This window comes from Nilaparvata lugens, chromosome X (genome assembly GCF_014356525.2).
Source record: "Nilaparvata lugens isolate BPH chromosome X, ASM1435652v1, whole genome shotgun sequence".
Classification (NCBI taxonomy): Eukaryota; Metazoa; Arthropoda; class Insecta; order Hemiptera; family Delphacidae; genus Nilaparvata; species Nilaparvata lugens.
This window is the reverse complement of record NC_052518.1, coordinates 100,013,303-100,039,165: the sequence shown is the minus strand read 5'-3', so window position 1 is coordinate 100,039,165 and position 25,863 is coordinate 100,013,303. Positions and strand designations below refer to the sequence as shown.

The 25,863-nt window shown below is 34.0% G+C and overlaps 1 protein-coding gene across 1 annotated transcript in view; it reads left to right on the top strand.

Annotated features, from left to right (window-relative positions):
* The window catches only part of LOC111058670, a 123,393-nt gene extending 98,940 nt beyond the window's left edge, over positions 1-24,453 (top strand). Inside the window, exons 18-26 of the mRNA XM_039442152.1 lie at positions 2,829-3,038; positions 6,358-6,489; positions 8,027-8,033; positions 10,097-10,338; positions 11,301-11,527; positions 13,507-13,845; positions 14,956-15,084; positions 17,160-17,349; positions 21,413-24,453. Of these exons, the coding sequence (XP_039298086.1) occupies positions 2,829-3,038; positions 6,358-6,489; positions 8,027-8,033; positions 10,097-10,338; positions 11,301-11,527; positions 13,507-13,845; positions 14,956-15,084; positions 17,160-17,349; positions 21,413-21,928 (1,992 nt within the window). The 3' untranslated portion in view covers positions 21,929-24,453. The remainder of the gene's footprint in view (positions 1-2,828; positions 3,039-6,357; positions 6,490-8,026; positions 8,034-10,096; positions 10,339-11,300; positions 11,528-13,506; positions 13,846-14,955; positions 15,085-17,159; positions 17,350-21,412) is intronic.
* The last annotated feature ends 1,410 nt before the right edge of the window (positions 24,454-25,863 follow it).

Genomic DNA, 25,863 nt, shown 5'->3' with positions numbered 1-25,863 from the left:
TATTTGTTCAGCAATCTTTGTCCACAGATTTCTATAAACATCACGACGATGATATCTTTTGTCTCTCATATCCCACAATGAAACATGCTCTTGAACCGAACTTATCATTTTTTCATTCTACATTGTTTCAAAAAACCCACATTGTCCACTGTTTCATTGTTTGTTTTGAACTTTATTAAAGAGAACAACTTCAAAAAACAAAAACAAACAAGACTGTGAAACAATTTTGAGGTTAGGATGATGTTGTCTCAGCTCGACTTCGTCCGGATAAAGCCGGAAAATCCCATTCAATTCGGATCGAAAACTTGATCGGCCGGAGACGGCCGTGCATGGACGTATGAACCTGTTGCAATGGACGAGCATCTATAGCTTTTTTTGTTGGGGGATCGTTCGGTAGTTTTCAGCCGATGCTAGTTCGGACGAAATCGGTTCCAGTGGACGGCCCACCTGAGCCATCCAGCAATAGTTCTACAAAACGCCCAAAACCATGAGATATCTTCTTATGCTATATTCTCTCTATGATAAGGCCACGTCAATACACATATATTCAATCCTATAATCTCTACACATATAATGTTCTGATACAGAAATCATAATAGCATCACCTGTTGAAAAGTGAAATGCGCGTGTTTGTGGCGCATAAGTCTGTACGCAGCTTAGGAGAAATTGGTGACATACTAAGTACTACAATATTCAACTAAATATTACAATCTAAAAGTTACATAAAACAGTCTCTGACACTGCCAAAAACAAGAAATCGTTTGTTTTGGCAGTGTATTGCAATGGCATTACATTAAAAATTGAAACACTCTCATTTTAACATCATATAATAATAGTTATACTTCACATTATAAAATAATTGTTTTGCAGATTATAAACCTTACTCGTAGAAATTCTATTTTATTATCCTGTACTGTATGTAAATATTCTGATATTTATAACTATTCATTAACTACTATCAGCTAATTAAAAGAAAAAGACTAAGAAATTGTCAAAAAACACAGATTTATTGATACTTAGAAAACCGGTTTCGGTTATTACACCATTGTCAATCTCTGATAAACTTTATAAGATAAAGATACTCTATCAGTATAAAATTTATACTGACAGGTTTATCAGAGATTGACAATGGCGTAATAACCGAAACCGGTATTTTTAAGTATCAATAAATACCTGTGGTTTTTTGACAATTTCTTAGTCTTTTTCATTTAATATGAATAATTACCACAATATCAACTTCTCAACTACACAAAAAATGAAAACTATCAGCTAATGCTAAAGTTTCATCTTATGCTAGTCGAGCCAAAATGAATAGACCATATTACTTATAAAATAGAATTATAGTACCCTTTGAAATTAATTAAATAATAGATTAAGAATACAAATTATAACAACTTCTTTCTTATAAAAGAAAGTAGCCCTGAATTAATTTCATACATTTCAAGAAGACCATATTACATTTGACATTTTGCAAAGTGTTGCACACTATTATTCCATATTTAACATTATACCGGGTTATTCAAAAAGGACTTTACAACTTTGAAAATTCATATAAATCTTATTAATCAAGGTACAGAGCTGGTTTTGGTGTTGTTTTAAAGGAAAACACTCCAAGTTTTTTCACCTTAAACTAAAGATTTTCTATTTGACTTCCGTTGATTATCCTGCAGACATCCCATCGATAGTCGGTTTATTCCGAGACTCGCACTAGCATTTCAGGTGTAACTTGCTCAACAGCAGCGCAAATCCTTGCTCTAAGTTTAGGTAGAGTGGCTGGCAAAGGAGGTACATACATAATATCTTTTATGAAACCCCACAAGAAAAAATCCAGCGGTGTTAGTCTGGGGAACGAGGGAGCCATGCAATTGGCGCATTACAGCCAATTCACTGATTTGGAAAGCGGTCATTAAGAAAATCTCGGACGTCAGTCAGATAGTGTGGTGATGCGCCATCTTACATTAAGAAAACATTTCGTTCTCGGTCATCCTCATCGATCAGTGGTATCAAAAATTTTTACAACATATCCAGGTACACTATGCCGATTTTCTAAGCAAAACACACAGCTAGCACGCTCGGGTCCAGTGAAGGCAGCCATCTTTGACGTAACTGCCAGCGCGTAACACTAGCGGACTACGCGAGTCAAAATTTGGAATGTTTTCCTTTAAAACAACACCAAAACAAGATGGAATGTTTTCCTTTAAAACAACACCAAAACCAGCTCTATACTTTGTTTAATAAGATTTATATTAATTTTCAAAGTTGTAAAGTCCTTTTCGAATCACCCGGTATTGAGATAATTATGATCAACCAATAATATGTTGATGCCTTTTTTATACTTAACTGCATGACGTCTACCTGATTTTGAATTTATGGCAAATAAATCGAATTTGAATTTGACTTTATTAGATAATAATCATACAATCTGCTATTACAAAATCTTATACAAACTGCCACTAAATTGCAAATGTTTAATGCATTGTACAATTCTGCACAAATCAAGACAATATAAAACCCAAGAACATTCAAAACTGCCGTTAAGAACTGGATTATTTCAACTGGAAGACATCATATAGAAAACATAATTTCAAACAATATGTGAGCTCACTTACCCAACGTATTTGCAGTTTGCACCCCCACCCAGAATCTATTACTACTACTAACACCTACTCTAGTACATGGGTTTCCCATAGTTGAGTAGGTTAATTTCCAATAGAATTAAATTTTTTATAGACCTATTGTATTGTATTTTAGATATTTTGTACTTTTTATGTTTTAATTGCTTGTTTGTATTTTTTGAAGGAATTAAATTTATTTATTATTGTTTTCAGGTGGTAGAGGTGCCAAGAGGACCGAAGATGTTCATGCCAGGGGGACACGGTGCGACTCCCCACTTGGTGATGTCGCATCACCAGCCGCAGCCGCAAGCAATGCCGCAGCCAATGCCGCAACCGCAGCAGCCGCAACCCCCGCCAGTAGTATCGCAGTCCCAGCTACTAAATGTCCGCACTTCTCATTCCAATACTGGCAAAATGAATAAGGTAAATACGCTACTTTATTGCCTTCCCTATACAGAGTGTCCCATGAAAGCTATAACAGCCGAAGACCATAAATTGTACATGCAAAAAAAGTGTCTAGTTTTCATTTCAAATCCCATCCATCCATACCACATTTAACAATCGAAATAATGCTAGTCTCTTTTTCTTTTCTCAATGATAATTGCAATAAATATATTCGCACATTGATGAGCCAAGTAGTCCTTTATGTGATTTTGACACTGTGAAGAGTCGTTTCGTGTTTGTCTGTAGATTTTCTGGTGCCCAAAACATAAATGGTAAGACAGGAGCTACAAGATGGCGTTAGTCGCGCTGTGTTGTCAAATCGCCCTATATACATAGTGTCCCACGAAAGGTGTAAGAAACAAAGACCATAGATTCTAAATGCAATTTGCAACAAAAAATGTTCAATAAAATTTTCTTATATCGACCATAGTTTTCAAGATATATCGATTCTTCGATATTTTTGAAAAACTTCAATAACTAGAAAACTATCAGTCAAATTTGAATTCTAAGGATATTGTTGGAAAGAGCAGAAAATTTCATGATTTATATTTTTGTTTGACTTTTTGAACTTTGTATGACCGTAGAAACTGTTTGAAATTTGGCTTTGAACTTAACAAATGTACTTTTTTCTACTTTGAGCGCTCATATAAAGTTCAAAAAAGTCAAGCAAAGGATCAAATTATTTTTCTAATTTTATTTATTACATTCCACAATCACAATATCAAATTAATGATTGGGAGAGAATCAACAGGATAAACCCAAAACTGTTTCTCTCAATAATTTTGATTAAAATAGTCCATAACCTCGTTTGGAAAACACTTTTATGTGAATATTGAAAATTTCTTCCTCTTTCCAACCATATAATTTGAATTAGATGTTGACTGATAGTTCTCCAATCATTGACGTTTTCAAAAATATCCAATATATATATATATATCGAAAACTGAGGTCAATAAAAGAAAATTCACTAGACATTTTTTGTTGCAAATTGCATGTAGAATGTATGGTCTTTGTTTCTTACACCTTTCTTGGGACACTGTCTTCTTCTTCTTCTTCTTCTTCTTCTTCTTCATCTTTGGCTGTGCCTTATCCCATTTACAAATCCTGCACTCTTCGTCCAACATAATCCTCCTCCCGTCGCTGTACATGCCCAAACCACCTCATCCTTGTCTCCTGCATTTTCATTCCCGGTGGTCCAACTTTTACAGTGCCTCTGATCAATTCATTTCTTATTTTATCTCTTCTTGTAACCCCACACATCCATCTTAACATTCTCATCTCAGTCACTTCCATCTTTCGTTCCTGTTTCTTTGAAATGGGCCATGTTTCTGTTCCATACAGCATATCTGGCCTCACAACTGATCTATACACTTTTCCCTTCATTTGACAATTCACTCTCTTATCACAAAGAACACCACTCATTTTTCTCCAGTTCATCCATCCACAATTTATTCTATGCTGTATTTCTACATCAAGCCCTCCATCTCTCTGTACACTTGAACCCAGGTACTTAAAACTTGCAACTGGTTGGAGTTGGTTTCCTTCAAGCTGTAAGGGTAGCCCATCATTGTTTCCCAATACCATGTACTCTGTTTTTGATCGGCTAATTTTCAGTCCCCTTACCTCCAAAGTCTTCCTTCAGCTTTCCAGCCTTTCTTCCAACTGATCTCTATAATATACTATACACTGTATAATATACTGAATAATAGAAAGAATCGTTTCAATTTTCCAGCAGCGAGTGTATTCTAGTGCTCGACGTGCTTTATTAGATATTCTATTTGAAGCAATAAAAGGCAGCCTGTATTATCTACGGGCGCTGAAAGCTTCAACATGAATTGCGTGCTATCCATCTTGCTGCTGCGTTTCTGCAGTGCTATATTATATTTTATATATTTATTTATTCTTATGACTTTTATCGGCAGAGAGATCCTTTCGGATGTTCTGCCTTGCCGTATTACCCAATGTCATTTCCTATCAACTAGGTTATAGTATATTATAAGTATTATAGTATCTTTCTATATATTTATAGAGTGCGGCAGTAAATCGGGCGATTTGGCAACACTACAAACAATAGTCTATTGTTGCTGTGGTAGGGAAATGCGACTAATGCCTTCTTGTAGCTTTTGTATTACCATTTATGTATTGGGCACCAGAAAATCTACAGAAAATACACGAAACGACTCTTCACAGTGTCAAGATCACATCAAGAACTACTTGGCTCATCAATGTGCGAATATATTTTTATTACAATTATCATTAATAATAATAATAATACCTGGCTGGCTCAGGTCTGGTGTCAGTTTTCAGGTCGTAACTGATCAATTTCAGGGCCTCTGACATGACCTAACGACTGCAATTGTCATCGAGAAAAGATAAAAGAGACTAGCATTATTTTTCTTATAAATATTATAAATTTATTTCTTATAATATTATTATTTCTTCCCTGATGAGTTGAGAATCTCAATCATGATTAAACCTGGATTAAAATTTTTTGAAGATCACTTTATACTTGATTCAACTTCAATTATTTTGTTTGAGTTTTTCATTGTACAAAAATATTATCCTCATGTATGAGTACTTGTAAGAGTATGTAGAACTGACAGCAGATTGTTAATTATATTGTTTTGTATTTTATGAGGAATGAAGAACTTTTTGAATTGAATTTCAATTGTTTAATGTGGTATGGATGGATGGGATTTGAAATGGAAAGATTCGAAGTTGTCACAACCAAAAGTTTGGTTGAACACAAAATCACAATTTGAACATTGAGGTATCGGCTTCATACCTTCATCAATCTCTGGTTAACTCGACAATCTGAGTTTCGGTTATCAATCTCTGGTTAACTTAATGATCTGGGTTTCGGTTGTCAATTTCCGGTTAACTCGACAATCTGTTTGTTGGTTGTCAATCTCTGGTTAACTCGACAACCTGAGTTTCTGTTGTCAATCTCCAGTAAACTCGACAATCTTGAGTTTCAGTTGTCAATCTCCGGTTAACTCGCCAATCTGTTTTTCGGTTGTAAATCTCTGGTTAACTCGTCGCTCTGAGTTTCAGTTGTCAATCTACAGTAAACTCGACAATCTGGTTTTCGTTTGTTAATCTCTGTTTATCTTGACAATCTGAGTCTCTGTTATCAATCTCCGGTTAACTCGACAATCTGGATTTCGGTTGTCAATCTCTAGTTAACTCGACAATCTGTGTTTCGGTTATCAATCTCCGGTTAACTCGACAATCTGATTTTCGTTCATCAATCTCTGGTTAACTCGATAGAATTTGTAATTGTGTATTCTGCTTGCAGATGGGGTCAAGTCAGCAGCTAGGAGCGAAATTATCACCGGGTCTTGCAGCTGCTAAAAGTTCAGTGTCAACGGCAGGGTCAATCCTGCACGGAACGCCCGTCTCGTCAGCCCAGCAGTCGGCTCAACACAAGGTATAACAATATCCAGAATATATTATGCACACTATTCACAAAAAGTAAGTTACTGAACTTTGTTCGCGGATTAAAGTCAGACACAAAGGCCCATATGAATAAAACCAGAGCAAATGCTCATGAGCAAGAGCATGGAGCATAAGGTTTTGCTCATGAGCAAAAGGTAGAAGCAAAAGCATTTGCTCATTTTTATATGAATAAGCTTTACCTTATACTCTTACCTTATGCTCCTGAACTCTGGAGCAAATGCTCACGTATTTTAAAGATTTTTCATCAGCTGATTCGCTTTTGTAGCCTTAATTTGTTTTTATAGCTCACGGAAGCGCTAAATATGCAAGTAGGGGGCACCGCTTGTGTTTGCGTCGTCTGCTCTGTTTTCTATTTATGAATAGAGTTTTAGGTTAGTTGAGTTTAGAATTTTGAAATAATAGCGTGAAAAAATGTCATCTCTATAATAATCTTCAGCATATTCTTATAATATCAATAGCCTTCTTATAATCGTCTACACTCTCATCTTCTTAAATGCCTATTTCCTATTTTGTGATTGCTATTTTTTAACAGCTATCTTTTGTATTTATTCTTTTGTAGGGATAATGGTGATATATATCATGGTTGAATCTAAAAAGAGTTTTATAGTTCTCAACTATTGGTTGTGATCGTATCTGGTATAGTTTCCTCTTCCTCATACGAATTAGTTGAGCCATTTTACTATGAGCAAAAGGTGATAAACTGCTCTAGACTAGACTCACCTTTTTTGAAGCATTTACTTCAAAAGTTGAGCAAATGCTCTAGTTTATTCATACAATTTTGAGCAAAAGCTCTTACTTTTGAGCAAATGCTCAAACTATTTTTTTGATGAGCATGAGCAAATGTTTTGCTCATGTTTATTCATAGAAAATGAAGCAAATGCTCCATATTTTAGAAGTATGAGCAAATACTCAACTTTATTCATATGGCCCAAAGTGTTAAATCAAACTATGTATTTAGATTATCATAATTATATTGTTAGATAAGTTATTGGAGAGTAACAGTAGATGACTATCTGGGAATAAAGCACAACACTGCCTGTAGATCTAATAAATCCAGTTTCGTTACTTGAAAAAGTTACTGAAACTCCTACTTCTACTGTGCTCTACCATGCTGTAGCTTACAAACTGATCAGTTTAAAGAGCAGATCAGAGTACAAACTGAAGGGTTTGTTCTCTCTATAGCTAGTTTGGTAGTTGTAATTTTATATAATTTCGCTACTATATAATTAAAAAAAAACTTCAAACACCTCTCAAGTTTTTCAAGTAACGAAACTCGATTTAATAGATCTACAGGCAGTGCTGTGCTTTATTCCCAGATAGTTTCATAAGCGAGTAATGGGTTGTTGAAAGTGCTAACTCCGTTTTCTCTCCAGATCATAAACGGTTTCGAATTTTCCATTGGAGTTTTTATTAATAGATCCAGAATAGAGATGGAGGTTTAAGAAGATAGATAACATGATGCTGTTTGATTAATGACAAATTGACATATCCTTATACCCCTTTTACAGGTGGTCGGTGGATGAAATTACAAAAAAAATGTTACTTTATTATTTATGAACGATATGGGGAATAAAATGTTTTAGTTTGGAAAGATACATTTTTTGAATTTTTGAAAGAGAAGTTCTGTTTATATAGTCGAAACCGTTTTATGATCTGAAAAGAAAACGGAGTTAGCACTTCAACGACCCATAACCCCCATAACTCGCTTATTTGACCACTTAAAAATTTCAGTTGCCACATTTTCTCACTCTTATAATAATCGTAACAATTATATTGGAAAAGATTATCCAATTTAAATAAAAAAAAGTGTACCAAACAGCCTCAACACTTGTCTGACTTTTATCCGCGTACAAAGTTACTTGAAGTAACTTTACTTTATTAAAGTAACTTTACTTAAAGTAAGTAACTTACTCTACTTTTTGTGTGTAGTATCTTCTTTACTTGTAACTTGTTGTATATTTCTGTGAATATTGTGTATGAATAAATTTGATTCGACTATAATATTTTCTAAGTTGTGGAAATGAAATTAAAATTAGAATGAAAGCCTCCGGACTGGAGACCTTTCTCAAAATTCGGCTGACAAAAACCAACAAACACATTTATAATACAGATGGAAATTACTGAGATATTGCAATTATTCAAATGCTAATGAATTAATTATTATTAAACGAAAATTCAAATTAAATGTTGTAATTCACCCCGAAGACTTCTGCTACTGCAAATATTGACAACAGGGTAAACAGCTAGATGGAAATTCGGTAGCTAGATGGAAGCAGAAGTCTTCGGGGTGAATTACAGCATTTAATTTGGATTTTCGTTTAATAATAGTAATTAAACATTTTATAATATTTCATTGACGAGTTTTTGTGCTAATGATATGTTATTATTATATTAATTTGTTCGTTGTTTTGATATTCATCCCCTGTCTGTTTAGACGATTTGTGAAAAATAAACTTTCTAAAGTTTCTCAGTTTTTGTTGTATGAAATATGATTTGGATGAGTGAATCAATTGAGTGTTGCTTTTTTCTTTAGGGCTATTTTTGAATATAAATGAAAAAAATTTATGTTCTAAAATAATGAATATTGTATGCTGAATTTACGTCCATTTATTATATAATTAAATACAAACTGAATAACTTTTAAACAAGGTAATCATTAAATTGGTTGCCCATGGCAACCATTAGAGTCCAACTATGTGATATTTCTCCCCACTCAAATGCACACTTGAGGAGTTGGTCAATATGTCTTCTCCATATTGAACCATATTTCATTATAATTGGAAATCTAAGTACACTTTTTAAAATTATTTAGTGACAACATGTTTCGGCTATATGAATTCGGCCGAAACATGTTGTAACTAAATAATTTTAAAAAGCGTTCTTAGATTTCTAAGTATAATGAAATATAGTTCCGTCATAATAAGTGAGAATTTGTGTGTATTTATGGCTTCAAAATTTTATAAAATAACATAATCAATTCAATGTGCAGTGATAATTAAGTATAATATTTTACTTTCGTTTGGTGTTTTAATTCTTCTAAATTTAAAATTTGCATCTCATATTTATTTTTGGACGAAAATTGAGCTTGAACTATTTACAGTAGAAACATAACCTATTTTTATTGACATGTAACATTATCAAAATTTGGGAATGGAATAGTTTTGGGCCAAGCCTGTTGTTCCTACCCAATCATATTATTTTATATGATTTGTAATATTGTATCCACGAATAAATAAATAAATAATTCAATATGGAGAAGACATATTGACCAACTCCTCAAGTGTACAATTTGTTTGCCTGTTGTTTCTACCCAATCGTATTATTTTATATGATTTGTAATATTGTATCCACGAATAAATAAATAAATAATTCAATATGGAGAAGACATATTGATCAACTCCTCAAGTGTACAATTTTTGAGTGGGGAGAAATGTCACATGGTTACACTTTAATGGTTGCTATGGCCAACCAACTTAATGATTTAAAATTGAGTGTTATTTGGGTAGGCTCTGTGAAATGTAGTAGTTATGAATGTTATTTTCTGACATGTGTTATTTATGAGTGAATTAATTTGGTAGGTACTCCGGTGCACCAGAGAGGTGCTGTGTATGGCAGTGGTGCCGAGTTCTACAGTGGAAGCAACAGCAACAAGCGTACGAGTAGCTTCTACCCGCCGCGACCCCCGGCGTACTCGGTGGAGCAGAGGCAGATCATCATGAACGATTACATCACATCGCAGCAGATGCATGGAGCGGCTCAGAGGCGCCCCCCGGCTCCCGGGCCCCCTGTGCACACATCTCCTGCCCCGGCACCGGACAAGGTATGCCAAATGTGCTTCCTTTCTGTAGTTAAATAAAAATGAAAATGAAAAAATTCTTTATTAGGCGGAGTTTATTGTTTTTGAAGAGAGGGATTCAAGGATCCAAAGGTTCAAAGAATCTCACACGTCATGTGTGACAAGAACCTCACACGTTATTATGTATCACAAGTACGTTAGTTTGGCAAACCAATACTTGTGTCCTTTACAAGATCCACGAGTTTTTTCCCTATACTATCATCCTATTCATCACCTAGTTGCTTGCAGCCAAACAGAGCCATTCTCTTTGCCCCTAGTCTCTCACAATCCAGTATGATATGCTTGAGTCTCTTCAGACTAATTACACCCCGTCTGCTGTTCTCTATCTATGAATTGAGTTTCAGGTTAGTTAAAAGAGGAAAGATGGTTAGGTGAAAAAATGTCGTCTCTATAATAATCTTCAGCATAATCTTATAAACCCAATAGCCTTCTTATAATCGTCTACACTCTCATATTCTTAAATGCTAATTTCCTATTCTGTGATTGCTATCTTTTATCCGATAGGTATCTTTTGTAGGAATAATGGTGATATAAATATCATGGTTGAATCTAAAAAGAGTTTTATAGTTCTCAACTATTGGTTGTGATCGTATCTGGTATAATTTCCTCTTCCTCACACGAATTAGTTGAGCCATTTTACTATGAACAAAAGGTGAAAAGCTGCTCTAGACTAGACTCACCTCTTTTGAAGCATTTGCTTCAAAAGTTGTGCAAATGCTCTAGTTTATTCATACAATTTTGAGTATAAGCTTTTACTTTTGAGCAAATGCTCAAACTATGTTTTTGATGAGCATGAGCAAAAGGTTTTCCTCACGTTTATTCATATGCTCAATATTTTAGAAGTACAAGCAAATGCTCAACTTTATTCATATTGCCCATTGTCTAGTTATTATTGAATATTATTGACTGGTTTTGATTAATTTCAGAGCTACTACCAGCAGTCGGCGCGTCAGGGTGTGATCCAGCGGCACAACACAACTCGGCCGCCCAGTCCCCACCACTACCCGCCCGGCAGCGAGGCCTTCTCCTCATTGGTCGACGTGGCCGTTCGCCAACCCAGTCTCCCCGTTCCCAACAATCCTGACAAGGAGGACAAGCGTCTGCTCCACGAGGGCCTCGGTGAAAGATTCAACCGAGAGAATGCTCATGACCGGTAATTCAATCAAAACATTTATAAAATAGTCGAGTTATGATACACAAAAATAAATCAAAGTAATGAAAGCACAAGTATAATGACATCTACCTTATAATGCACTTGGAGCAAAGGGTGCTCTCCTGAAAACTTTAAGAATGGCGTCTGTAAACATTATAGACTCATCTGCCTTGTCATGGGTGGTATCTGGATCTGACCAAATGCTTGAATTGAACAAGAAATTGAGTGAGGAGCAGCGATTGAAGAGAGAATAATCAGATTAAGTAATCTACACTAGTAGTTCTGTGAACAGTAGACCTCACGCAGTATTCTCATCCACAAGTACCTGATGTCACTTGTTTTAAATGTTAACAAACTCAGTTCACGTTTGAATTTGTATTCCATATGATATAATTCATCCAGTTCCGTGATAATCTTTCTATCTGATGAAAATTAATTTATTACAATCAAGAATATTATAATTTCTCCAGCATTATTTCATTTGTTTATTTTAATCATCTATTAATTTAGTTTTTTCGAATGTGAGAATATTGATACTAATGGGCACGCATAATAATACCATGACTGCAAAACAAAATATTGAAACCAAAGACCTTAAAGCTGCGATTAGACCAAAGTTATTAACAAAATGTTAATAATAACTCAATCCTTATAGATTATGTTAGATTGAACATAGCTTATCATACACATGATGAAGATGTGTGTTTGTCAACTTCCGTTCAATCTAATAGAATCTATAAGGATTAAGTTATTAACATTTTGTTAATAACTTTGGTGTAAACCCAGCTTAAAGATGCATAGGTACCTCTTCAAGGTCTTTGATTGAAACTATAGACCTTATACAAATACATTAATAGACTGGCTTCTCCACACATCTGTGTAATCACTTGTCAGCTGATTTATGATGAATAATTCTATAGTCCGATTTTCACTCTAATGTTGGCGTATGAAGGAGGCTCCTTTTTCCTTTTATATTATCCTTGAGATGCAAAATTTCAAAAACCTTGTATATACGTCGACGCGCAAATTAAAAAGGAACATACCTGTCAAATTTCATGAAAATCTACTACCGCGTTTCGCCGTAAATGCGCAACATATAAACATGTAAACATTAAGAGAAATGCCAAACCGTCGACTTGAATCTTAGACCTCACTTCGCTCGGTCAACTAATAGACCCACTAAAGAATATTTCAATCACTTGTACAAGATAAACGAAAGCAAAAGGAAAAATAATTTCAATAAATGCACGCTTTAAAGAGGAATTCCATGAAAAAGAAAGAAAAAACTGATCAGTATCCGACACTTGTTTTGATTTCTCCAACCTAAAAACCTTTTTCCTGTCAAAGATCAAATGATCGTTCTCATTTCATTGATCAATCTACATTAAATCTTTTTCATAAGATGTTTTGATTTATCAGATCCAGTGTATAAAATAATGTGATATTTGTGTTTTCGTATAACATCTCCTGTTTTCATCAAGGAACATCACATGAAAATTTGAATAATTTGTTCATAGTACAGAAAAAAACAGTAAGATTCATCAAGGCTAGGTCTCAGGGAGTCTGTTTGTGAAAAATTTAGGAACTTCAACATTTTGACAATTTATGGGCTATATATCATGGAATGTATTCTGACACTAAAATAAAAAAACGAAGAATATGATAACCATCGGTATCATACACGTTGATGAAGAAATTATCACTTCAGCAGCATATAAGACATTCTTTGAAAAACGTTCCTCCAACGTGGGAGCTAAAGTTTTTTAATAAATTAAAATCAGAGAGAAGAAGGTTGCGGACTTCAAAAACAAGATGAAAATACATTTAATATCCATTAGCCCGTACTCATTTCAAGAATTTCTCAATTGATAATTGTAAATAAATTCTTTGATTCTATCATGACACCGTATTGAATATATGAAATTATGAATAATGCTTTATTTGATTTTATTTTATAACAAATTGTGTTTTTTTTCTAGATATGCAAGTCGTGAACAGGAACGTTTTGTTCGCGAAAACCATCAGCTGCACCATTCACAGACCTCTCAGCAACATCAATTGCAACAACAGCATCAGCAACAACAGGCGCAACAGCAGGCTCAACAGCAGAGAGAGTTGCAGCTGCGGGAGCAACATTTGCATCATCAGCAACAACAACAAGCAGCAGCTCAGCAGCAAGCTCAACAACATTTCCAACAACAGTGTGATCACCTGCAACAACAGCAGCAACAACAGCAGAAACTCCATCATCAACAACAGCAGCAGCTCAGAGAGCAGATTCAGAGGGAGCATATACAACAACAAAAACAACAGATCAGGTGACAAGAGACGAAATTTCCCTTTCTTTCAAAATGAATTTAAAAAATACAGCAGAATCCAGAAAACTTAGCAGAAGGAGTTCTAAACAAGTTCGAGTGAAAATGTTGTCATGAAGTATAACAAATTGAATTCCACCTTCAATTTGTTAGTCTTGAACGTATTTCTTACTAATTTATAAGAAATTAAAATTTCATTTTCCCCTATAACAGGAAATATTTCCTGTTAAAGCCATAAGAGTAAATAAATAAATAAAGTATATTGGACTTGAAATAGACTATTGATTACACAAAGGTGTTCTCATGCATGTTATCTTGGGGTATGATCACATTGGATGCGCATATGTGAAGGGCATGCGTAGTCATGCAGGTCCAAGCGTGCAGATGAGAAACAAAATCTTGAAAGAGCAATAGGAACACTCACACTGACCGCTTGCACTTTCTGGTGCGTTAGTGTGAGAATCTACATGCAAGTCACAACGTGCTTCAATGGCTCTTTCCAGATTTTGTTCCTCAGCATCAAATCATGATGAAGCGCACTTCCACATACATGCATCCGATTTGATCGCACCCTTATTGGCTGTGTCTTTGACGTAGGTCTGCTGTCGAAAAATCGCTGTACAAGTTTGAGGTTAGGTTTTTGTGTCAACGAACGAACCATTGTTGTTTATTTCTTGGCTGCTCTATTTGGGGTTGACGGATGATGATGAGAGATAAGTGGACCTACAGCTTTAGGTTTATTTCGAATTGTTTTTGATTGTGATTTTTTGTATTTTGATTTCTTTCATGTATATTGTGTTGAATTAAATAAAATGATTGATTGATTGATTGATTGATTTCAAAGAATTTCGGCTTTTGAAGTGGCACCCTTACAAAGGGAGTAGCAGATGCATGGAGCTTTACTTATCTTATCGATAGCTTATTAGCGTCACTACAAAACGAAATCGCTTTAGACAAATAGATATAGACATGATGGTTTCATACATCATGTCTATCATCTGTGTAGCTGAGCTATTGGAATAGAAAGTAATTAATTTATTGTAAAATAGTCATAGGTATTTATTTTTATGTAACTTTTGTGAATAATATTTTGTATATTTGATTGTTTCCCAGGGAAAGTCAGCAGCAGCAGATAAAGGAAATGAGCAGATCTCAATCTCAGGCACAATTACAGTCTCAATCTCGATTTGCAATGTCCAGGGAGCCTGTTCCCACGTCTAGAGCACATCCAGAGGCTATCAAGTGAGTCACAAAAACTCTGTATTATTTCGTATGATTTTCCATTGTATTCATGAGTTTCATCTCATAGCTTGTTAATCCCAATATCACAATTAATTTTCATTGCCAAATCATTCAGTAATAGCCTATTACCATTAGAAATCCACGTGATGAGTTGACAAAAGAAACTACAATCATTATTTGACTAAATCATTGATGAACTTGAAATGAAATGAGGAACGGTAGAACCTCTTGGTTTATTATAAGTCACATTTGGGAATAGTGTACAATGTCAGCTTAATTCATTCCATAGATATTTTTTTGGAATCAATATTGGCTTTCAGCACAATTCCTAAACAAATATAATTGAATACTACCGATCAATTTGAACCTACAAGGGAATTACATTACTTGAAAGACGATGACTACGAAATTTGCCGTCCAGGAAAGCCGAGACGACTATTGCATGTACGTTTGCATGAGACCACGTGAAGATGAGGAACAAAATCTGGAAATAGCCATGGAAACACGTTGTGACTTGTAAGTCTTTGCTCACACTGAACGCTACCAGCATGTGCATGCTTGCTTGTGCGTTCAGTGTGAATGTTTCTGTAGAACTTCCCAGATTTTGTTTCTATCTGCACGCGTGGTCACACTTGCACTTGTGCAAACGTGTATCCACTGTGATCATACCCTAAACAAGAACCAGTAGAAAGAACATTAGTAACGTACATAATTGTAGAGAAATTGAAAAGAATGTGAAACAATAGAAGCCAAAAATGATACCACAAGAAGTAAATACAGTTCTGTAATTCTTATTCCAACAGAGAACCTGGAGAAAGAATATTCACAATTCCACTTGACACAAATCAATAAAACATGAAAAGTACTTCTTGAACTACCAAAAATTTGGAAATCTTACCGAAATCTGTCTAAAGCCCGGTCCAGACGCTCAAGTTTAGCTTCAGTCTTTTGCTCAAGCAAAAGTCGGAGCATGTAAGTCGTTGCGTCTGGACGGTAAAACGGATCGGACGGTCTTCAAGCTTAAGTCGTCAAACTTGAAATGTATCGGCCGGCAATCTTTTTCCATCAAACCGTCCGTCTTTTGCCTATCCACCAAAACCTAAATCGCGTAAAAATGGAGATAGATAAATTGTGATTTTAGATTCGGATTCAGCGCCCTCAAATTAATAAAATGCCTCGCGAATACTTTGAAATAAGCAAGTTTTTTTTATCCATTGTATATAACGCCATTTAACCCTTTTTTTCTTTCTTGATTCTCATGATACTCTCAGAATTTGATGTTGATATTATGATTTACTATCATGATATATTAAGATGTACTATATTGTTGATAAGAATACTATCTACAAAATTTCAATCCATTTACAATCACTGTGTCTCGAGATATGACATGTAAACAAAGTCATTTAGCGATTAACAGTAATATTTTTGTCATTATGTTGAATATAGCATTATCCAGTTGAATCAGCGGAAAAATACGATATAATTATTACTTATCTACCGGATATATGTCAACCGTATACAATTCAGACTCAATGAACCATATCACAATTCATATTGAAGTGACACATAACCTCTAGCTACTTTGGACTGTTGTCAAAATTAGAATTTGAACCGTTTTGGGCGTAAGTTAGCCTGTGTTTCTTTTCTGTAAGTTGTATAATTCTGAATTATTGAATAAATAAACATATCAAGAACTGAACTTGTGAGCACAAAAATAGGAAAACGGACGACATAAGACGGATACGTGAAGACGCAATTTTACATCAGTCTTTTGCTTGAACCAAATGATCCGGCTTTTGCTTTTACTGATGGTAAACTTGAACGTTTGAACCCGCCTTAAAAAATTTGAACATCGCAAACTGTCGATTGCTTTTTTTATTATACTGTAGAATGATGATTGATGTGAAATATTACCCAAATCTATCTAAAAAAAATGGCGTACAAAGTTTGATCATCGGAAACTCTTCTGTTTTTTATTATATAATGATTATTGATGTTTGATCATTGAATGATTTTTAGTGATAGAATGATTGAAACTGTCTCGTGTAACGAATATTTTGTAATTTTTGCAGCATGAGAGGACGCGGAGCTCCGAGCCAGAACGAGAGCCCAACTTTGACTGCTGCAAGCCTGATTGACGCAATCATCACTCACACGATCAATCAGACGGCTGAAGGAGGGAGCAGTGCCGGTGCTAGTGGCCAGGGTGTCAATCCTCCTCCCCACCATCAATCTCAGAGACCAGGAGATCGATTGTTCCAGGTAAATCGGCAAAATAATTCTTACTTAACAATAATAATAATTCTTAATATACAATAAATAAGTAGTAGTAAAAATAGTAGTAGTAGTAATAATAATTAGTTTGTATATTCTTAATATACAATTGATAATAATTCTTAATAATTCTTCTTGATCCTTATTTCTTAATAATTCTTCTGGCCCTGGCTCCAGGGTCAGCTATGTTCAAGTCGACATTGGGTGGCTCGTTGGAGTAAGTGATAACGCGCCGGTCTTATAATCAAGAGAACCCGAGTTCGAATCTCGACCGGGGCAAAATTTTTTGACCACAGCACAATCACATAGATACGGCCACCCCGTCTTTCGGAGGAGACGATAAGCCGTCGGTCTCGACAACCTCAAAAGTAGTCGTCATCTGTCATCATCATCCCTCTCACTCATTACCCACGCACAAGCCTAAGAGCTTATGTGGGCATCACCCTTAGTATTATTACATTTGGCCGCACCAAAAAAAGCCTCCAGGTGGATCTATCATGAGCATCTCCTCCGGTAGCTCCAAGCCTCTCCATATCGGGATTGACTTGTTGCCACCATCTCTTTCTAGGACTTGAGGTCACCTTCCTGGAGAGTTGGTTGTCAACACTTTTCATAACTAATTCTGGCTCCCCTAAATCAAATGGAGAACGACTCGAATAAAATGAAAAAACCCTATAAACCTCGATCAATTTGATTGTTGAGAAAAAAAGTAATTAAATTCAACAAGTTCGATCAATTTATTTGACAACTCTAGATAATACATTTTAAATATTTAAATATTAATATGTGAATATTTCCTATTTTAGTGATAATAATGTGAAATATTTCTTCTATGTTTGGTTTTGAAGCATCTAAACTTAAAAATCTACTTTGTGAAAATAATTAAGGACTGAAAATTTTGTGGAGTGAACAACTGCAAGACTTAACCTATTTCGGACTATGTGTAACCTTATCTAAATTTGGGAGAGGAATAGCACAAGGTTACCTTATTTTTTCTCTCCCTATCATTTTGATGATGTACGTATTGTATGAATCAATAAATAATAAAGTATATATTATAGTGATACATTGGTTGCAGGTAAATTAATCTCTAGCATCTGGAACCAGTGCATCACCGTTTAATCAATAGTTCGTTGTTCAATTATATTTCTACATTTTGAAATAATTCTATAAAATATTCAGGAATCAATATTGGTTCATATAATCTTACATATTGTAACCACCAAAGATAATTATGTAAATGGAAACAAATAATATTAAACGCCTGTGATGACAGCAGTCGTGCATTTTAACGTGGAAAAATGAAGATTGGCATCTTATTCCATACAGTAATAATAATGAATATATAAAAAAATATTCCTCACAAGATTATGCTGGATTGAAACCAACATTAATTTTCAATATTTTTCAAATGATAGGTTTCAGTTTGTAGTGCTGTAATTCTTCTCCTCCCAATATCCTATTTCCTTTTAACGTATTCTAATCACATACCTCTCCTCAAATTACCTCATTTAGAAACTTATAAACACTTTCCTCGAATTAATTTTATTATGTTTTAGGTATACAATTCTAGTAGCAATTTTACAACACAGTATGTACTCTGCAATTCCGCAATTAGTTGCAGTTTTAGAATATAATTTGAGTGTTAGATGTTATACAAGTTATACCTGATCAGCCGTTTAAAGCTGGATGCCGTCGTATCAGTATCAGTGATGACTGGAGCATTGAGTCCGGAAAATTTCACAAAATAATGTAAAACACACCTCAAGTTCCTCACGTTTTAATGGGAGTATTCATATTAGTTTGGGCTGGCTCAGTGACATAGTCCAATTAGAACACATGAAAATTATATTCTCACTGTGCTAGTCATGTTCACTGATACTGTCCAGCTTGATACGTTTCTTACTGAAAGTAATCAATTTCAACTCTCTCAAGATTTATTTGAATTAACCGTCTCTTTCATTATTGTAAACCTATTTCTGCTTTCCTATAATTATACAATAGGCACCTGTTGTTGAATCTATGGAGGCTTAAGGTCAAATTCCTAAGCGACGAATATGCGACTCTAGCCGCGCGACGACTGTATTAACGGCTGTATTCTATTACTGTACATTTATGTTGTCTATATATTTCTGACATAGCAACTGTAACAGCTTATTCATTTATTCCATAGAAACATAGAATTCCATAAAAACACTTATTCCATAGTTTGTCTCACAGACAAACTCCAGTACGAGCCTTAATGACATATTTGATACTGTAATATTAAAAAAGAAAATAAGAGAAAAGAAAATAATATCGCACTTCATTAAATATTCACAATTTAGTAGGCTATAACTAATAAGATAAGAGGAGAACGATATATTGGTTAGATTCCGTATTGGTAAAAGGGTATAGGATGAAAAATATTGAAATAAATATTTATATAAATTATATAAATATAATCATAATACAGTCGTTGCTAAAGTTGTTTATACATTAGTCAAGTTTCATTAAATTGAATTGTCAATTTGTATTGTAATTATTTTTTGATGAATAAAGTTTGATTTGATTTGATTGAATTCAAGTTTTTCCAACGTTTGAGTTGAATGAGCGATTTTAAAAACTCAAAGTCAAGTTTACTTGGATTCAAGTTTTCATAACCTCAAAAGAATATAATTATGAAGTGAAAAATCTAAAAATAATCTCAAAGCTTTCTTCTTCATACTTTTTATTTAGTTTTGTTTTAAATTCTACAATGACTGATTTTATCTCATTTCCCCTATTTGTAGGTTGTATTGTAGATTTAAGATTCGAGTTGAATTCAACAGTGAAATATGCTCAACATCTACTTGAATCAACCACAAAACTCGAAGAAGTAGAAGGGTCTACGTAATTCATCAAATCATTTATTCAAACGTTAAGAAAACTTGAATTAAGGAAAATTGACTTATTTAAACGCCCCTTTAGTAAGTCAAATTCATATTTATTCCACACTCATAGATACATATACATAAATCAAAGCAAGAAAACTAGAATTAAGGGAAATTGACTTATGTAAACGTCCCCTTTAGTAATTCAAATTTATTCCACATTCATAAATACATATACATAAATCAAACAAAGCTCAACATGTCAACACAATCCAACAAAAATGTAATAATAATAATAATAAACGATAATTGAACCTTTAGCGGGATCATTTTGTAATTGATGCAACTGTTTGACAATTCCCAGTTTAGGTTGATCGGTACACCTTTTTATTTTTATTTAAATTGGATAATCTTTTTCAATATTATTGTTAAGATCATTATAAGAGTGAGAAAAAATGACAACAGAAATTCTTAAGTGGTCTAATAAGCGAGTTATAATAAAATAATAATAAATAAATAATAAATTTTATTAACCAATCATATCAAACAAAACAATAATATACAATACTGCAATGGGCTGTTGAAGTGCTAAACTCCGTTTTCTTTCCAGATCATAAACGGTTTCGAATTTTCCATTGGAGTATTTTTAATACATCCAGGATAGAGATGAAGGTTTAAGAAGATAGATAACATGTTGCTGTTTGATTAATGACAAATCCTTATATCACAATGACAATCCTTATACCCCTTTTACAGGTGGTCGGTAGATGAAATAATAATAATAATATCATTGGCTTTGTTATAATATGCGTTTTTTCGCGATTAATGCCAAAATAAACAAGTTATCGAATTAACAAAAAATATTACTTTTTTATTAATGAACGATATGGGAAATAAAATGTTTTAGTTTGGAAAGATACATTTTTGGAATTTTTAAGAGAAGCTCTAATAATATAGTCGGAACCGTTTATGATCTGGAAAGAAAACAGAATCTGGAAAGTTAGCACTTCAACAAACCATAACTCGCTTATTAGACCACTTAAAAAATTCAGATGCCACTTTTTCTCACTCTTATAATGATCTTAACAATTATATTGGAAAAGATTATCCAATTTTAATGATAAAAAGTGTACCTGACAGCCTTGAGGGACTGTGGCGAAGGATGAATTAAACTAAACAACGAATGATGGATTTTGCAGGGCTTCCACAGAGATGGTTCAGAGGCGAACGGAAAGGTGTCACCGTTGAAACCCAGCGCAAGTCCGGACGCGTCCAAACAAGGCGTCTCACTCGGCGATCACATCGAGTCGATAATGAGCGCACGTCACCAGTACCATCAGCATCAACAACAGCAGCAGCAACAAGCGTACGAACCGCATGCGTGGAAGCTGCGTCGCGCGTTGGATCAATCTGCGCAGTCGCAGCCTGTGCCGCTTTCTCCGCTCGATTACGTCAAAAACAGAATCGCGGAAGTGATGCGTACATCTGAGGAAGACGCAGCAGCTGCCGCTGCTTCTGATCACGCCAACAACGAAGGTCCTCAACAGTTCGCCACTTACGCGTATCCGTTTTCGGCGCTCAGTCTGAACACCAGTGTGAACGCCAATCAAGGCCCCCCCGGACCCCCTCCGCCTCCCTCCAAGCCGGACTCTGCTCCTCCCGAGCCGGCTCCCCTCCTCTCTGCCCAATACGAACCTCTTTCAGATGAGGATTAGTGTTCAATCCACGAGTCGAGGCCATCCGTATTGTTCGGATACTCTGCTCGAAACTGGATGTAAACAATTTACATTTATAACCCTTGGAGGATGTAATATGACTGAACTCAATAAATTCTCGGCCTACGAAGATTAACACAACGGATAATGAAAAGTCTGTGCGTCCAAACGTGGATGTTGAATATGTATCGCATCTATATGTCCTCAAGTCTCCCACAAGTTGGTTTCAGACTTCTACAACACGAGGGTGAATAATTACGAAGTTGAAAATCATTCAAATCGGTCGTAAAGAACACTTGACATCGTCAAATGAAGACACTCATCGAACCGTAGCTTACACTATGTGGGCTGGTCATTGATGAACGAACTTTAACAATTATTCGATGTGGGTGGGAAAAATGTGTTTGTAAATGGATCCTTTTTTATCGATACGCGATGAACCATGAAACGTATGAGCTATGCATTATTTCTCAGTAAATCGGTGTCGTGTTATTATGAATAAGGGGTTTTCCAGATTTTGTGTTTAAATGAAATATGCTTGCATGCTCGTTCTTCGATATTGTAATGCTGATTGTATGCTGTGTAAACCATCTGAATCCCTTAAATGCATGTTAAGGAACCGTTTGTTGAAATAAATGTTGTTTTTGATGTTCACTGGATGTAAAAATAATGTTAACTGTCCTTCTCTGAACTTTCAGCTCATCTTCTTCCCAAACCCCCTTCACAACTAGCCTCAATATGAAAACAGTGTTTCTGTGCGTAAGTGTACCTACAACTCTTTATTTACAAACTTGTGTGAGTTTCATAGAAGATTGAGAGAGCCCTCATCAATCATTATGTTATATTTTGCATTAACTGAATGACTGCAATGTATGCTGAATATTGAATCTGATGTTTCATTGTATCTATGTCAACTAGATGATACTGTCATTAATTACGTTCCTTCATTGATGATCAATTGACTGAATTTTTCGTTGAGAAAAATGCCGCACAATGTCCATACCTCCCACTTACTATATCTTCCTTCTATGTATTCTCAACTCTTATTGATGTGGGCGCATTGTTTACCTTCGATGGAAATTATTTTCTATCGAGAGTAATATAATGTCCAGTTGTCGCTGTTATAAACATATTGTTGTTATTTGTTGTAAAATTTATGTGTCAATGTTAACTCAGTGTAATGTGCTTACTTTTAATTCAATATTTTCTGGATGTCATGAATTTTTATAAAATCTGTAATAAATGTGTCAGTGTCAACTATATGGATCGATATTGTCATTAACAATTTATTTATAAGTTTATGGAATAACTGTTTGATAGTCAGAAAAATATGCTGGCAACATACCAGATGATGACTTTCGCTTTTCAAATTCATCTCAATATTGGTATCGTGACAGAAATTCTGGAAATCTTACACTAGTAGACTTAAAATTTTACTTGTAATAGATGTGTCTGTGTCAATGAATTGGTGTCATTTCATAGATTACTTCGTTCGTAGTTTTCTCTTTGATTATTTTTATTCTGTATAAGTTTTACTGGATTAACTACTCTGGTAGTTAACAGTTAGAGATCTCAAATCATTAACCTAGTTCGCATTTATTGTAAGTAGCATAAAAGATGATCAACTTCCCATATATATTTTTTTGATTCTATTTATTTTTAAATTCGGAACCACTGGTTCATTCTCACATAACTCAAATTCTTATTCAACGTGTATCACATAAAATGGATGTAAAATAGAATATGTATGTAACGTTGAATATAAATAATATATGTTGTATTTGTATCAAACGTGGTATTTCATGAATGTAAAATAGAAGAATAGTATATGTCGTATTTTTTTATTGTAAATTATTGGAAAATTCAAGCCATCTATATTCTTCAATTACTTGTATATTTTATAACTTATCAATTATGGGGATTGATCTCTATCGATCCAACTGTCATGATGTTACTAGATAAATTCGAGGAACGGAAAAATAACTGAATTAAATCGAAAACAAATAAACCAAGAAACATGTTGAAACAAACCAATTAAATTCTCTATGAAATTATTACATACAAACAGTGATTCAACGTCCTGGGATTCGGCTAGTTTATTTAACATAATATACAGGTTTAAATCGGAAAACCATGAACCTAAAATAATGTTATAACAAACCGACAACATTATCTATAAAAAATAACTATAAAGTTATTGTAAATTATTACATAAAAACAGTGTTTTGACGACCTGGGATTTGGCTAGTACTAAATATCCTCTACAATATTCAGGTTTTAATCAACTCTCATCACTATAAAAAATAATTCATGAATTCCAAACTTGTATGTATTTTATCTATTTTCAGGATGTTAGAAAAGCCTACTTGAGAGCAATGAGAAGAGAAATTCTATCTGAATATTTATAATAGAAAAGATTAGCTTTTTATTTGATAACGTGGCGAAGTTTGGACAATAATGTTCACTCTGCCATCAGAATGAATAAATCATTATAAACTTTACTTCCCAATGATGATTCCAATTATTACACTCAAACAATTTCACTGCTGTTACATTGAACAATATAACTTATTATGAAAAAATGACATTGTTTTATTATCAGTGTTAGCGAGGAACTAAGTTCTGGTTGGTTTTGAACGCCTTATTGGTCAGCTTATAGCACAGAGCCTATGGTTTTCATCCAATGTAACTCCAAAAATAACTTGAACTGAGGAAAAACTTCTATAAACTTGGGGAGCATATTATTTTATGAATTTTTATAAAATCTGTAATAAATGTGTCAGTGTCAACTATATGGATCGATATTGTCATTAACAATTTATTTATAAGTTTATGGAATAACTGTTTGATAGTCAGAAAAATATGCTGGCAACATACCAGATGATGACTTTCGCTTTTCAAATTCATCTCAATATTGGTATCGTGACAGAAATTCTGGAAATCTTACACTAGTAGACTTAAAATTTTACTTGTAATAGATGTGTCTGTGTCAATGAATTGGTGTCATTTCATAGATTACTTCGTTCGTAGTTTTCTCTTTGATTATTTTTATTCTGTATAAGTTTTACTGGATTAACTACTCTGGTAGTTAACAGTTAGAGATCTCAAATCATTAACCTAGTTCGCATTTATTGTAAGTAGCATAAAAGATGATCAACTTCCCATATATATTTTTTTGATTCTATTTATTTTTAAATTCGGAACCACTGGTTCATTCTCACATAACTCAAATTCTTATTCAACGTGTATCACATAAAATGGATGTAAAATAGAATATGTATGTAACGTTGAATATAAATAATATATGTTGTATTTGTATCAAACGTGGTATTTCATGGATGTAAAATAGAATATGTATGTAACGTTGAATATAAATAATATATGTTGTATTTGTATCAAACGTGGTATTTCATGGATGTAAAATAGAATATGTATGTAACGTTGAATATAAATAATATATGTTGTATTTGTATCAAACGTGGTATTTCATGGATGTAAAATAGAATATGTATGTAACGTTGAATATAAATAATATATGTTGTATTTGTATCAAACGTGGTATTTCATGGATGTAAAATAGAAGAATAGTATATGTCGTATTTTTTTATTGTAAATTATTGGAAAATTCAAGCCATCTATATTCTTCAATTACTTGTATATTTTATAACTTATCAATTATGGGGATTGATCTCTATCGATCCAACTGTCATGATGTTACTAGATAAATTCGAGGAACGGAAAAATAACTGAATTAAATCGGAAACAAATAAACCAAGAAACATGTTGAAACAAACCAATTAAATTCTCTATGAAATTATTGTAAATTATTACATAAAAACAGTGTTTTGACGACCTGGGATTTGGCTAGTACTAAATATCCTCTATAATATTCAGGTTTTAATCAACTCTCATCACTATAAAAAATAATTCATGAA